We start from the raw sequence: 15,943 nt of genomic DNA, 5'->3' as shown, positions 1-15,943 counted from the left end.
TTTTGTGTACAAAATAATCATCAATTTTGCTTCCTTAATTGTGCGTGCATTTGCGAATAACGTAGCATTCCGAGAGCATTATGATAGCTGCAAATTGCTAACTTTTCAAATGAGTACATGTTTTTTACGCTGGAACCACTCACAGTAATGGAGGCAGCTATTGAGACTGAGCTCACATCATTAGCACAAAATGGTGGATGCCACTGGGTGAGACTGAATTAATCAGACATAACCTTCCTGAAATACAAACCTTGCTTCTCCCACAATAAACAGCAGCCTCTCAACGCCCTCTCAGCTCAACACCATGGCTCTGGCACTGAAACTCAAAGAAGGACCCTCCCTCCGGGCATGTGTCAAGCAAGGCTGCAGAAGCCACCGGACACTTTGAACTGGTACCAACGCCCATCCCCACCCTCCCCGCAAGCACTTACCTTGAATATCTAAGATTAGTATCAATAAACGAATAAAGAATCCCCTGGCAAAGGCTGCACATTGTTCCGCAGAAAGGCATCAGCAGCTCTTTAGTTCCAGCTTCTTAAAGTTAGGTACTATTTTCAAACCACGTTTTAATTATTTCTGAAAATGTGCCTCTTTCAGGCCATCCTACCCCGCAGAAGAACTGGAAGAAGAAACCATAATGGAGGATGATGCAGAGTTGATGCTTGACAAAGTGGAAGGTGACCTAGGGGTAAGTGAATGATAAAGTGTCAGTAAAATCATAATTATTATGTATATGTGCTTCTTGCTACGCTTCTGATGTTTATAAGCACTGCAGACAACAACAACGGTTGTTAATATGACCTCCTTTATTGGCACTAAGTGTTCTGACCTTGGAAGGATGGAAGGCTGCCAGTGCTTTGCAGTAGTTTGAACTCTTGGCTTTCAGATCACCACGTTTCTGCAGTGAGCAGTCCACTTCCTGGCCCTTCATGCCGACTGCAGTGCACATACTGATTGACCTGCGCAGGCCTCGAAAGATCTGGAAGATGTCACCACATTTGTAAGTCTAGGGCCTCAGATTTTTACGCAAGCTAGAAGTAACGCACTTCACCCAGAGGGACATGTGTAGAATAACCATCTCTCTCGGTATCGCTTTGGTCTTTCCTCGACATTCCTAAATCTTTCACATGCTTTCTTTATCGTTCACTCTCAATCTCAATTTGTGTCTCACTCTTTCCATTTTCCCTATCACTGTTTCTAACTCATTAGGTTTCTCACTTTCTCTCAATTTCTCCACTTCTTTTTTTATCCCTCCGTCTCCTTCTTCCTCTCTCCATATCCCTCTGAATTTCAGAAAGAAGAGAAAAAGTGGGACAATTATAAAGTCTTGGCCTCTTAATATTTCCATCTCTGAATCTGTCTCTCAAACTGTATCTGCCCCTCCACCTCCGCCTTATTCTCCAGCTCCGCCTTACTCTCAAGCTCTACCTAACCATCTGTCCACTTCCTCCTCCACTTCACTTTCTGCCTCACCATCGAGCTCGCTCATGCTCTCTTAGCACATTCGTATACTCCAGCTCTATTTCACTCTGTCGCTATGATATGATAACATCATCTTGATAATGAAGAGCCACAGTACACACCGTACTGTATTCAAGGAATTAAGGTTTTAAATCAATTTGCCATGCAGCATTAGAAGCCTTCAAAAGGCTCTCTCCCTGAAGAAATGACTAGCCATTGAGAGTGTGAAAAGGCAATGTGCAGTCACCTGATGCACGCCATTATTACAAGTCGGTAACTAGAAACTTCTGTTTCAAAATGTGTACATCTGTTGTTCACTTGACATTCATTTAAAAGAAACATTTTATTTTATTTTTAAGGGAGAAGACACAGACAATGATGATGAAAATTACATTGACCTGAATGTTTTAAAAGCACAAACACACAAATCAGTAAGTGAACTAAGCTTTTTTAATTGAGTGGTTTGAAGTATTGAAGAAGTTCATGTGTGGTTCATGGTCTTGGTTTGTTTGGGGTAGTGAGTTCCAAATGCCTGAAGCCAAGACGCTTACGATGTTGTCACCACCTATGCTGTGTTGAAGCAGTGAATTTTCTACACTTGTTTAGTGACACAGAAAGGTGGTTGTTGGGAGATTTTCTGTATTAAGAAGCAGCTTGCTCATGAAGGCTCTGTATGCAATGCAGATGAAAGATGTTGCTGTTTTAGGGACTAACGGTCAAGTTTTTAATCTGGTTGACCTGAAACTGCTGCTCTGTAATAAACTTTTGAGTTCTATGAGTCTGCCTATCCTGCTTATGATATTAAGAACTTGTAGTAATCCAGTGTAAAAGATCAACTGTCTGATGAGTAAAGTAGAGTTGAATGGAAGATGCTGTGCATAACATGGAATTTAACCCCTAAAGCACATACACATTCTTTTAGCCTGTATCCTGTGCCTGAGAAAGCAGAAAAAGATTCTACTCCAGTTATTTCTAAAATACAGGGCACAAGAAAGCTATGTAGGGGAGCGTGGCTAGCCGCTGAAGATGGAGGGCGTACTCCCTAAAAGCTCCCTGGGGGTGCCCAAGAAAATTAACTGTCCTCCGCCATCTTTGCCACAATCTGCACCAGAATGCTGTAAGGACGCTGGCAATCACCTCCTCCACTCACTGCAGCAGTCCTTTCGGCAGGTGGGCGCACAGCGAGGCTGCTGACACAATCACGAGGGGCTTGCATCGAGGCTGACGGTGCCCTACCCTTTCCTACCTCTGAGTGCTGAGTCCAATCCAGCGGACTGGGGTGAGTCTTCCTCTGGGTCCCCCTGGCCTACAGACCCAGAAAACCCTGGTCTACCTCTGCTTGACAAGATGGTTACCCCAAAAGGCGTGCAGCCTATACCAGGGTGCCTCACACCAGCCGAGTGCGAGCCGAGCTGCAGGAGGGCTCTAGTGGCAGTCTCCCACAGGCTCTGCGGTAATCGACCGGACAACCGGAGCCAGAGGTGGGTGCTTGACAACGGCTGAAGTGGGCTCGACTTCTGCCAGATATACACTGCGACCTGCCTGCTCTCCCCACAATACTGATTGGAGAGTGGCCCTCTGACAAACCTTCTCTGGTAATTATTTTATTCATTGCTGCACAGCCGAGCTCTTTGAGGTCGGCCCTGCCAGTGCAGCGGATGCAGTCTTCGTAGCACGAGTTCACACTATGCAGCTCTGGGCAACAAGCTTGCTTAATCTCCACAACGGCCCCCCCGCGGCGGGATGCCTGGCTTTCACCTTGGGGATGCCCAGTACGGGTTATCTCACAGGGAAAAACCAGGACGGGTTCCCAATGCAAGCGCCAAGATGCCCAAGGGTGAGTTGAGCGCTATATAAGAACAGATAATAATAATAATAATAATAATAATAATAATAATAATAGATGCAGCCTCTCTTCGCTGGCCCCTCAGTGCAGCAGGACAGTCCTTCTTTGGTCCTACCTCCAAGTCGGTCGAGGTCTGAGTTCTGGGTGCCAGGGGTGCCCTATTTATCTTCAGGGTAGGATGCGGTTCATAGCCAATGGGCTCCCAGGTTCCCTTCCTCCTGATGACCACTTTCCGGAAGTGTGGAATCTGGCTATTCCAGGATGCACCATTCTGACCAGTCCCAAAATGGCGCGACCCCTCTCTCAACACTCAGAGCTCCTTTGCCCAGCCCCAGAGGTGTAGCTACCAAAGGGCTCCGTGTCCATTGAAAAACTAGTTTGAAAACTGGCTTCTGCTCTCCTGTCCCCAGTACCAGCATATCTCCCTAAGCAATAGAGTCCCTCTCTTAAGTGTTACCCATTTGCCTTTTAATAGCGGCTTCGCCTTTGAAGCTTGCGTTTTGGGCTAACACCCATGTGGCTTCCTGCAGGAGTGAGGTAACTCCTCTCGCCCATGCATTTCTCTGTTGTATCTATTCCTGTGAGTTGTTAGCACGTCTCCCCAAGGGCGCAGAAGCTGTCTGCAGGACAAGCACCGTGCACGTCAGTAAACAGGCACTGGAAACCTAGAGCAACTAAAGAGGTAGCTTCTAAAGTTGCACTTTGCCAACCATTGACATTAAATTTGATGTAATCATTAAATCAGATTTTATGCACCGATTCTTTTATACTAAACAGTACCGACCATAGTAGTCCCATTCATAGGTTAGCCGGGCTGGGGTGCCAGACTGTAACTGTGTTGTTACCAAAGGGGCTACGGGCCTTTCAACAGGAAAAGCAACAATTTAGAATTTTTACTGCCTGAGCATGTAAAAGTCAATGTTCTACCTTTTACCGTATAGCACCCTGCCATAGGGCTCGTTAGGCCTGACATAGGAGTGAAGCACATTACTTTAAATGGCAAAGTTGAGTTAGCAGTTTTAAACTGGTCTTCCAGTGGCAGACTGGCAGCCATGCTTTACCTTGTCTCACTCAGGGTGGCACAACAAGTGATGCAGGGGACACTAACTTATAGACCATGAGTACCCCTGGTGCCATATACTAGGGCCAAGTAAGTTGGGCTATGCCAATTGGGGACAAGCCAGTTAAACAGACGTCATCTTAAGGGTCAGAGCATATACCCAAAGTCCTGTTTAGCAGGGCTCAGGGCATTTCAGTGTCATTACACCAGTTTCTAGTAGTCATACATGGAGGCGTAAAGTTGGGGTAAGCCTGCAAAAAGCCTGTTTCCTTTCAGTCTTCTGTAAGTTTTATAAATCCTCTAGAGCGCATTTGTTGAAGGAATTTGTTTTAAATTCGAAACAGTGTCAGCCTGCCCTGCTTTATCTACTATCATTTCGAACTTCACGCGTCTGTTTTGCAGTGGTAAGCTTTGTAAAGAGTGTTGTGAGGACCTGGAAAGCTATACCTGATACGAATGCGGACTGTATTTGATCTATCAATTTAATTGTATTTTATCCTTTTACCTTGTGTTGTGTATTGTTTTGTGTATTTATTGTTTTATGTCATATTTTATGGTTGTATATTACAAACCGAATGAAGGTTATTTGACTGAGGATATTACTGACTGCACATAGCTTCCAGGTTTCCAAGGTTCCAATTTGTTGAGCTGCTCAAGTCCATGCTTTTTCAGTGAACCCTGGAACTTGTAGTCCTGGTATTATAACAGAATAATCATGACTACAACTTCCACAATTCAATGAAAAAACCTGGACTAGAGCAGCTTGTCGTAAATGGACCTGGGAAACTTGGCTTTGCTGTCTGTAGGCAACAGATGTATATTGAAACACTACAAATATGAATATGAGACTTTTTCAATGATATAGCAAAGGCAGAAGAAGCCTGGAGAGGTAAGAGCGTTAGAAAGGCTGACCAGCTGGCTCAGGTTGAGAGAACCCCATTTGATGATAGATGGGCTCGTTTGACAATATACACCCACCTGTGGGAATTTACTGAAGAGCAGAGTGTAGGTGTTCCCGCTGCAGCTCCATAGTATATGTAGACTCAGTGGCAAATACACGGCCCATTGTCGCCATGGACACAAGTGTTTGTCACAATGGAACCCTAATGGCTCTGATGCATGTCTCGAAAAAAGAGGCAACAAGACTCCAACCCCTACATCATATACATAGATATAAGATAATAACATACTGAATACTACACATACGCTATTCACCTTACACTTGACGCACAGATCGGAACAGTATAATTCCTATGACCAAAGTGTTCTCTGCAGCATTTGTCACTTCCCATCCTCCTCATGGAACCTATTCATTAACTGTATTTTTAAGTATGTTTTATAGTGCTACAAACACACCGCAGAATGCTATTAACAAACCGAAGTGCAGAGTCAATGTAGTAGTAAATGTGGGAAGGACAGAGTGGTTGTTACAAATAAAGGGAAGGGTTAACGGAGGAGTAAGGAGGGGTTTAGGGAGGGCTTTAGATGGGGCTTTAGATGGGGCTTTAGATAGGGATGTCAACCCACACAAAAGAGTAAGCCCATAGCTATTCACAATCCGCACTTCTATAGTAACTACAGCCAAAATGGGATCCCAAATAGTAGTAAAAGTACTCCAGTCAGAGCTGGAGTAAGTCTATTACAACACATGGACAACCACTGGTATCGCAACACTCCCCATAGAAAATAATGGAGTTAGGTACTTAAATGAAAGCCCATGGAATATAATATTAAGTTACATTATTTAAGCGAATTATTTATATAAATGCACTTAATTAGTAAATAAGTATAATGTAATGGTAAAAATAATGGATAGAATTGTGTCATGGGAAGGCATCGGAGTGCCATTATAACACAGCATTCGGACTCCTACACAGGCTTGCGTTTGCGCTGGGGCAGGAATTTAACCCACAGAGTATCATCAGAGTGTTAGCCTCTAAGTTCCTTGATACACAGACAAGATTTACATTTTATCTAAATTAGTTACATCTGGTGAGTGACAAGTTTCAACATGCAGTGTTATTTGGAGACGCAATTGGACGTTCTGATGCTTCGTTTCTTTCTGTTCTCACCAACTTGACACAGTCAGAAAGATCTGTTTAGATGGAGCCAGAGGCAAGGTGGCAGCAGCTAGTGTGAGATTTGACTAGTTTATAGAGCTCGCGGCCTTTCCAAGTTAGCTTGCATTCAATGAAAAGCACTTCTCTTTCAACCTGCAAAGGCTAGCCTTGGAATGCAATCATTTAGCATAATACGTTTTTATTAGTCAACTTTTTTCAGTATTTTAGATACATTCTTAGACTTTCAAAAATGCACCTGTGCACCGTGCTTTATGGAAGCATGCATTGGTCTAATTTTATGATTGATTAGAAACGAAAAGGCAGAAGCTGTGGTGAATAAAGCATGGGCCTTAGGCTGTGTTTTTTTTTTATTGAAAATTGTTCCTAATGCTGCAGTGTGAACATTATCAAAGAGGTCAAACCAGTGACATGCTGGTCCCATCTTGAGATTCGATTCACCCCCATAGCATTCATGAAACCATTGTGCAGACTTTCGCAAATATTTTGGATTCCGACTTCCGTTGTATGTTCTCGTTAGTCGGGCAGGAGGTGCCCACTTAACTACTTATTGCAGGTTAATTGAGAATGGCAGCTATCCTCAGAGTAAAGAACACTCCATCAGGTACCATGTTTGCATCCATTAGTTATTTACCAGGCGAACAAACACCTGATTATCGTTAACTCATACTGATCGGTTTTCATTGTGTCTCAATGCAGGAGTTTGGTGCATCTGTAAAACAAGAGGACATTTTAGAATCTACCACCGATGCAGCTGAGTGGAATTTGGAAGTCGAACGCGTTCTTCCTCAACTGAAAGTTACAATTAAAACCGACAACAAGGTAATCTATTTAATGTAACCTCCTCTGTAATCATTTGCATACTAATACTGCCCGATATTAGGTATTTGTGGTTTAAAGCCTAGTCGTGTACTTTTCTGTTGGAACTGATGATATCCAGTAGAGCTACAACACCCTCTAAATACACAATTGTGTTTAAGGTCCATTGAAAGGGTGTCAGCCACGGGGTTGCGCATGGCATTGCAGCAAACGCTACTGTTCAATCGTTGCAAATCCCATCTTCACGTGGGTGAATTTTCCCCATCCTCTGGCTAGGAATTCTCAGTAAAAACGATGCTAAACAGCAGCCGATCGGCTGCAACCAACATCGTTGACAAGTGCAATAGACTATGCAGGGTATCCTCATTATGTGTGACACAAACAACACAGGTAGTAGTGTTTCCTAAAAAGGAAAATGTCCGCACCTTCACTGAGTATACAATTGTCTTATAATGATAAGATCTATAATATATAGGGGATTATCGTTATTTCTTTTAAAATATCACTATACGGGTGCTCGAATGGCCCAAAACACCTACTACCAAAAGGTGTTAACAGCACACCTGGGTGTGCAACCAAATTTCACAAAAAACACAGGCACAAACAGCACACTGTTAAATGTTATTGAGATTCTTACGAAGTATATAATTCTTCGTCACAGGCAAACACAGTTCAATGAGATCATTCAAGACAATTCTCCAGAAGAAACAGACGGTCCTCTTGCTATTCAGCAGTCTTTATTTGAGTCATAGAGGAATAAAAGTTTCCCAGCATACAACTTGCCAGCCGACACGTGTTTCGTCTTTTTCTAAGACTTTTTCAAGGCATAAACATTGAATGGAGCACCAGAAAGACAACTGAGCCCAAATAGACAACTGTCAGGTTTCGCAGTGTATCACTCGACGCGCTCAAAAATCAGTTCTCATATTCAATACAATAGTTCTCCCTGTGTATTCTGTGGAGATTGTAAAAACATCACTGGCCAATGTCAATAAACATCTTCCATTCATATCTCACATGGTCCAACCATTGTATGTTAGGACCTTCTCTGTATGTACCGAACGGCCGATCCGCCAACTATGTAATAAACAAACGAACCGAAGATGTTTATTGACATTGGCCAGTGATGTTTTTAGTGCAGACAATGTGCAGGCGCTGCTGACCTGTGTCCAGGTATCAGAAGATGGCATTAGGACAACCTCAGCATATTTCTCTAGGCCCAGAAATAGCTGCTGGAACTGGAACACTGCAGAAACGTTCTACAATCGATAGACCACCCATGAGCACCTGTTGCTAAGCTAAGTTAAGTGGTCCATTTGATTTTCAAAACAGCAATGCTACATTCCTGTACAAATAATTTGCATTTTATTTGGAGTATCTATATTTATAAAAAATAAACATTAATGTTTCAGTTCATCAGCACAATTCTGGTATTTGTCAATATTTTAATGAGCCTGACAGCAGGCATAGATTAAGAAATGAAAAAAAAATGTTACCCCACAAGAATAGGAACATCAATGGGGTCAGTGCTTGAGTGGTACAACAAACAAGGCGAACACAGACAGAGGCATAAAACAAATACCAAGAGTCAAGAGATACATGCAGCCGTGCTTCACACGCAGAAACACACTCACGAGCAAACAGAGCCACGCATTTAGGTATAAGCTGACAGACACTGATTTGCTTTGTAGTTGTGTGTTTGTTTGCACCACACATAAACACGTACTTTCAGAGCAGCAACCTGCAGGTGTCAGGGTGCTTTCTTTCCCCCCCCCTTCCAATTTAGCCTAAAACAAAGACCTGAATTAAATGCCCACAAGCTTTTCTTTTGTTCGAGTACCACTGGGCCTGGAGCCTAACACCTAGACGGCAATGCAGTGAAAGGAAGCAAAGGCACACAGCTTATCACTTTACAAGACCTTTAGGCAAACTATGAGTCAGAGGACGGTTTTTGACTTTGTTCAACAGCCCATGTAAGAAATGTGAATGAACTGTAAAATGAAAGGTGTGTGTGTGTGTATGTATGAGTAATTACACAAGTAATGTAAGAAAACAAGTTACTTACCTGTAACTTTGGTTCCCCAGTATTGGTAACTTTCATAGATTCTCATGCTTTGTATCATTCCCCGTCGTCGGAATGGGAGCCTCGGTAAATAAAAAATATATCATAACCATAGAAACAAAAGAGAAAATAGGCTTAGGCCTCATCTCATTTTGTAGCATATCACCCTCTTTGTGTAAAAGAGCCCAAACTTTTGCCAGGACCAATCAGCACAGCCTCACCCTTTGAAACCTTCCTGAGAGAGCTCAGAGCCTCAGATTTTCGTAGCCGTTGTGCAAACAGCCACTACCTCAGTGAACCGGCAGAGCTTTCCCCGGGGAGGTGGGTGGGCGCACGAGAATCTATGAAAGTTACCAATACTGGGGAACCAAAGTTACAGGTAAGTAACTTGTTTTCTTACCCCAGTATTGGAACTTTCATAGATTCTCATGCTTTGTATCAGAATAGTTAGCAGTAAATCACAAAAGCACATTTTGGTAGACACTTGGCCTTACATAACCATCTCAATTTACAGTAAAAACTAGTACATGGTAATCAAGAAAAAACAATCATCACTGAACCAAATGTGCTTACCAGGATGGAGGGATTGTAGGGAAAGCTCACCTCTCAATGAAAAAGATTCCGGAGGACTGCTTGACCAACAGCAGCGTCATCTCGTCCTACCGACTCCAGGCAGTAGTGTTTCGTGAAGGTGTGTACACTGCTCCACGTTGCTGCCCTGCAAATGTCTTTGATAGCAACTCCGGCAAAAAGAGCCACTGAAGACGCCATCGCTCTTGTAGAATGAGCACGGGACCTTCTGTCCAAAGGTTTGCCCGCAGCCTGATGACAGAATTGAATTGCACTGGAGATCCAGCGGGAAATGCCACTCTTAGCGAGAGGCAATCCCTTCCGTGGTGCACTGTAGGAAACAAATAACTGTGTAGACTTCCTGAAAGATCGTGTGCGCTCGAGATAGAATTTCAGACATCTCTGGACATCCAAAGAATGCAATGTTCGTTCCGCCTGGGTAGAAGGACGTGGAAAAAAGGAATTCAAAATCAAGGGTTCATTCGGGATGAATTTTGGGTTGGTTCTCAATATTAGCACATCCTTTTTGAACTGAAGAAATGGCTCCACTATGGACAGAGCCTGGAGTTCACTAACCCTCCTAGCCGATGTCAACGCTAAGAGGAGGGCTAGCTTCCAAGAGAGGAACTTCAAGTCCGCCCTGTGAATTGGCTCAAAGGGAGCTTTCATGAGCTGAGCCAGTACTAGGTTGAGTTGCCAGATCAGTGGAGGTGCTCGGACCGGAGGATACATCCGAAACAACCCTTTAAGGAACTGTTTTACAATCCTCGCGGACCATAGAGATGGCCCCGATGTCTTTCGTCGAAAACGCGATATGGCAGCTAGATGTACCTTGACAGAAGAGTGCGCCAGACCTGATTTAGCCAGCGACAGGATGTAAGGTAAAACCTGATGTGGCAGGGATTTATAAGGATGGAGTTTATTCCTCTGGCACCACAGACAAAACCTCTTCCATTTTGCCCTGTATGTCTTATTAGTGCTTGGCGCCCGCGCCTGAGACAAAACATCCCTGCACTCCCTGGAGAGATTCAGATGACGGAATTTTCTGTATTCAGGAGCCACGCTGTCAAGTGTAGTGACTTCGGATCTGGATGGAGCAGCTGTCCCTGATCCCACGACAACAGAGATGGAATCAGCGGCAAGCGAATTGGGCGATCCTGGGAGAGAAGCAGGAGTTCCGTGAACCAGAACTGCCGGGCCCACGCTGGAGCAATGAGAATCATCTTGCACGGTTCCGCCTTGACCTTCCTGAGATCTCGAGGAATGAGGGGAATGGGAGGAAAAGCGTAGCAAAATGCGCCGAACCAAGCAATCGAAAGGGCATTCCCCAGAGATCCTCGATGGGGAACCTTGCTTGCGTAAAACCGACATTTGGCGTTCTCCGGGGACGCAAAGAGGTCTATGGTCGGAGTACCCCATACCTCGAACACTCCTCCAGCGTGGCTTGGTCTAATTCCCACTCGTGAGTCACTTCCGTCTGACGACTCAGAGCATCCGCCGTGATGTTGAGGCATCCTGCTAGGTGCTCGGCTTGTAGGTTGATCTTGTGAGAAATTGCAGAATCCCAGATCGTCTGAGCTTCCTTGGACAGTGTTCGCGATCTTGTTCCCCCTTGCTTGTTGATGTAGTGCATGGCCGTCGTATTGTCCGTCCGGACCAGCACTGCACGATTCTGAATTCTGGGAAGGAACACCAGCAAGGCTAAGCGAATGGCCATCAGCTCCAAGAGGTTGATGTGGTTTAGGCTCTGTGCTGGACTCCAGTGACCGCTGATTTGAAGCTCCTGGAGTACCGCTCCCCAGCCTTCTAAGGAGGCATCTGTGGTCACCACCATAGGAGACGGTGGAGTCCGGAATGTTAATCCTACTGCGATGTTCTCCTTTACCAGCCACCACTCGCAAGCCTTGCGCATACCTGGTGTTACCCACACCTTGTCGTTGAATGACCCTTCTGTCTGGCGCCATTGTTTGTCTAACTCCTCCTGCAGAGGACACATATGAAGCCTGCAATGTGGTATTAATGGTATGCAGGATGATATCGATCCGAGTAAGGACTTGTACAGGCGAACCGACAAATATTTCCTCTGCAGCACTTGACGAGCGGAGGTGATCAGCTTGCGTTGACGCTCCTCCGACGGACGAGCGGTGCATAGTGTCGTGTCCAGAATAGCTCCAAGGAATCTTTGCGACCTGGAGGGTATCAGCACCGACTTGAACCTGTTGAGCTGAAGACCCAAGTGGGCGAACAATTGAATGCAAGTTAAAACCGCTTGAGAAGTTGCCTTGAGCGATGAAGCCTTGACGAGCCAGTCGTCCAAGTATGGGAACACTTCTAGGGATTGCTTTCTGAGAAAAGCAGCGACTGGTGCCAGCATCTTCGTGAATATCCGAGGTGCAGACCGAAGGCCAAACGGAAGCACTTTGAACTGGAAATGGCTCTTGCCTACTGTGAAGCGTAGATATTGCCTGTGAGCTGGGTGGATTGGAACGTGGAAGTACGCATCCTCTAAATCCAGGGACGCCAAAAAATCGCCCGGATTCAGTAGACGGAGAATATCCTGGAGAGTGACCATCCTGAAGGAGAGCTTGATGAGATAGGTGTTGAGCTCCCTTAGGTCTAGTATAGGACGCCACGTATCTGCCGTCTTCCGAACCAGGAAGAACCTGGAATAGAAACCCATGCCCCTCTGTGAAAGAGGCACCGGTTCTATTGCCCCCTTGATGAATAGTTGGTGGGCTTCAAGATGTAACAGTCGGAGATGTTTTGAGGGACGGGCGTCCGGAGCTCTCGTTGGAGGAAGATCTTGGAATTCCAACGTATGGCCACTCTGAACAATATTCAAAACCCACCGGTCCGATGTTATAAGGACCCAGCTGTCCAGACAATAGGAGATCCTGCCCCCAACCGGTGTCTTTGGTAGGGGAGGAACAGTAGTCAGAGCCAGGAGGCCGCTATTGCCTCTTGGCATTGCCTCGTCCCTGACGATTCTGACGTCCTCTCTGGGACCGACGAGAGAAAGACGCCGATTGACCTTGGCGTTGGTTTGAGTACTGAGCCTTGTATGATTGTCCTGACTGCGTTGAATACTGACGCTGGTTGCCTCTGTAAGAAGTGAACCCTCTTCCACGAGCTCCTCTGAATGGACCCTTCCGATAATTTAAGGATCCCAAGGACTTTGCTGTGTCCGTGTCCTTCTTGATGCTCTGCAGGGCCTCATCGACATGCTTGCCAAAAAGCATTTCCCCGTCAAATGGAAGGTCCAGGATCTTATTTTGGACCTCCTGACGGAACCAGGTTGCCCTTAACCAGCCTTGACGGCGCAAGACCGTTGACCCTGCCAAAGCCCTGAAAGCGGTAGAGGCTATGTCCATAGCACAGTCAATGATCTCAGAGGAACATCTCTCTCCTTCCATGAGGACTTGCTTGGCCTCCTCCTGATTAGAGTCTGGTAGTAGATCAATAAACGGCTCCATGTCGCACCACATTTGGCGGTCGTACCTGCCTAGAATGGCTAATGAATTTGCTGCCCGAACCAATAAACTGGCCATGGTGGAAAATCTCTTCCCTACATTGTCCAGCCGCCTGCCATCCTTATCCGGAGGCGTAGTCAAAGGTGTTGAAGGATTCTTGGACTTGCTCTGTGCGGCCTGAGATATCACAGAGTCAGGCTTTGGTTGTCCCAGAAGACATGCAAGACTGCCCTCAGGGGCCTTGTATTTCTTCTCCAGCCGGGGAGGAACCGGGATGACAGTGGCCGGGTTCTGCATAATCTTGATTCCCTCATCCCACACATGCTCAATGATGGGAATTGACCTGACGGACTTCTTGTATTGTGCCTTAAAATCATATAGAAAACCGTCCGACTGTTCCACTGTGAGAGGCAGACCAAATCTTTTGGATGCACGCTCCATAAGATTATGGAACCCCCCAATATCTGCCGGAGGCGACACGTTCGTGTCCCGCGCTGTAGCATCCGGATCTTGCATTCCAGTATCATCAAGGTCCACATCCGGATCCCCTGGATCAGTTAGTGGGACCACGTGCACCTCATCCTCTTCATCTGTATCAACATCCTGTGTATCTTCATTGGTAGGTTCCGGATACGAAGTCTGAGGAACCACTACTGGTACCACCACTGGTGAGGTACGTGGTATATTTTTAGGGGGAGGTGGCAAGTCCACTGACGGCCCTCGCGGAACCACTGATGTAGATGGATGCACTGGTTGAACGTCAGGGTGTGATGAAAATCGAGCTCTGTAGTCCTGCAACATCATCTGCAAGTCCGTAACCAGAGCAACTGGTATAGCTATCATGTCCTGTCTCAAAGTGCGAGGACGTACTTCCTGCTGAACATATTGTTGTTCCTCCTGCTCATCTTGCCCATAATAATCCTCAGTATCAGTCTCTTGCAGCTTTACATGCAGATCTGAGGGACTGTAGGCATCCCCATACTGCTCAACCTCATCCTCCTCCTCCGACTCATCTAGCAGCATAGATGGTGGTAAAGGCGTAACTCGCCTAGGTGATGTCATCTCAGGTGTAATTTTCAACCTCTGTATTGAAAAAACAGAAATTTGACCTGTTGACGGTCCTGTCGACGGAGTCGTCGTTGAAGGAATCCCAAGCGTCGACGAAATCGTCGACGGCACGGTAGTCTTCGTCGACGGAGTGTGAATCGTCGTCGACAATAAGGTCGTCGACGATGCTTGAATCGTCGTCGACGGTAGGATCGTCGAAGGAGCCTTTTTCTTCGTCGACGGCAAGCTCGTCGACGGAGCTTTCTTCATCGTCGACGGGACAACTGTCGATGGACTCGTCGACTAGCTCGTCGTCATCAGCATCGACGACGACGTCGCCGTCGTTGTCATCGTCGTCGTGGTCTTCGTCGTCGAAACTGCCATCGACAGGAGCTTCATGGAAACAGTCGTCGACGACGATAATGAAGCTATCGTAGACGATGAAACAGGAGCAGACATCGTCGACGGTCCCGTCGACGAAACCAAGGAAACAGTTTTTACAGTGGAAATCGTCGTCGACGTACCTGCTTTAATCACCGTCGACGGACGCTATTTCTTCACAGGAGCCATCTGTGGAGTTCCTGCAGAGTGTTTCTTAGCAGGCTTTTCCTTCTGGGACGGAGGAGAAGATATAGAAACCTCCTTTTTATCCCTAGAGGCTGTGTCCACACCAGCAGCCTGTCCCTGCCTCTCCTTTTCACTTCCGTGAGGAGATTTCATGGGACCAGCCTCCTCAGACCTTTCAGAGATCCCGTGAGGGGCTTTGACAGGGGGTTCTGCAGAGATGGAGGGAGATGACTCTTCTTTGATCTCCTGGAGGAAGTGCCAGAAATCGAATCTTCCTCATCTGAAGAGAGAACCTCCTTCCTGGTCTTCAGCTTTTGCAGCCATGTCAGCAGTCGACCCGCAAAGTCTTAGTAGATAGAGTCCGACAAATCTTGCAGTCTGTGGCCTTGTGTTCAGGGTATAAGCAGTAAATACAACTCTCATGCTTATCCTCAATGAAAAGTCTCTTCTTTCCACAAGAAGCACAGGGCCTGAATAAGGCTTTCTTTTCCTTTTCTGACATAATGTCACTATAGATGTTAAAATGTAAATTTCTGAAAGAAAAGTTGAGAAAACTGAGCAGAGCTCAGTGGAGACTCCCTAGCACAACATGCGGTAGAAAAATCTGAGGCTCTGAGCTCTCTCAGGAAGGTTCCAAAGGGTGAGGCTGTGCTGATTGGTCCTGGCAAAAGTTGGGGCTCTTTTACACAAAGAGGGTGATATGCTACAAAATGAGATGAGGCCTAAGCCTATTTTCTCTTTTGTTTCTATGGTTATGATATATTTTTTATTTACCGAGGCTCCCATTCCGACGACGGGGAATGATACAAAGCATGAGAATCTATGAAAGTTCCAATACTGGGGTAATTTAAATTATACCTGCTATATTTTTTATTTAATTCTTTTATAGCACTACTCATCCCAGTGTAGGTTATCAGTGCTTTACATCAGACATAGAGACACCATTAATTATAGAAGTGTGAA

General features: G+C 45.7%; 1 protein-coding gene across 1 annotated transcript in view; it reads left to right on the top strand.

Annotated features, from left to right (window-relative positions):
* Positions 1–15,943, top strand: part of IFT57 (intraflagellar transport 57) — a 174,370-nt gene that overhangs the window by 68,935 nt on the left and 89,492 nt on the right. The window contains exons 4-6 of the mRNA XM_085610183.1: positions 598–688; positions 1,821–1,892; positions 7,145–7,267. Coding sequence (XP_085466309.1) covers positions 598–688; positions 1,821–1,892; positions 7,145–7,267 — 286 coding nt within the window. The remainder of the gene's footprint in view (positions 1–597; positions 689–1,820; positions 1,893–7,144; positions 7,268–15,943) is intronic.

The sequence above is a fragment of the Triturus cristatus genome, chromosome 6 (genome assembly GCF_964204655.1).
Source record: "Triturus cristatus chromosome 6, aTriCri1.1, whole genome shotgun sequence".
Lineage (NCBI taxonomy): Eukaryota > Metazoa > Chordata > Amphibia > Caudata > Salamandridae > Triturus > Triturus cristatus.
Note: the sequence above shows the minus strand (reverse complement) of the source record. Positions and strands in the feature narration are given on the sequence as shown.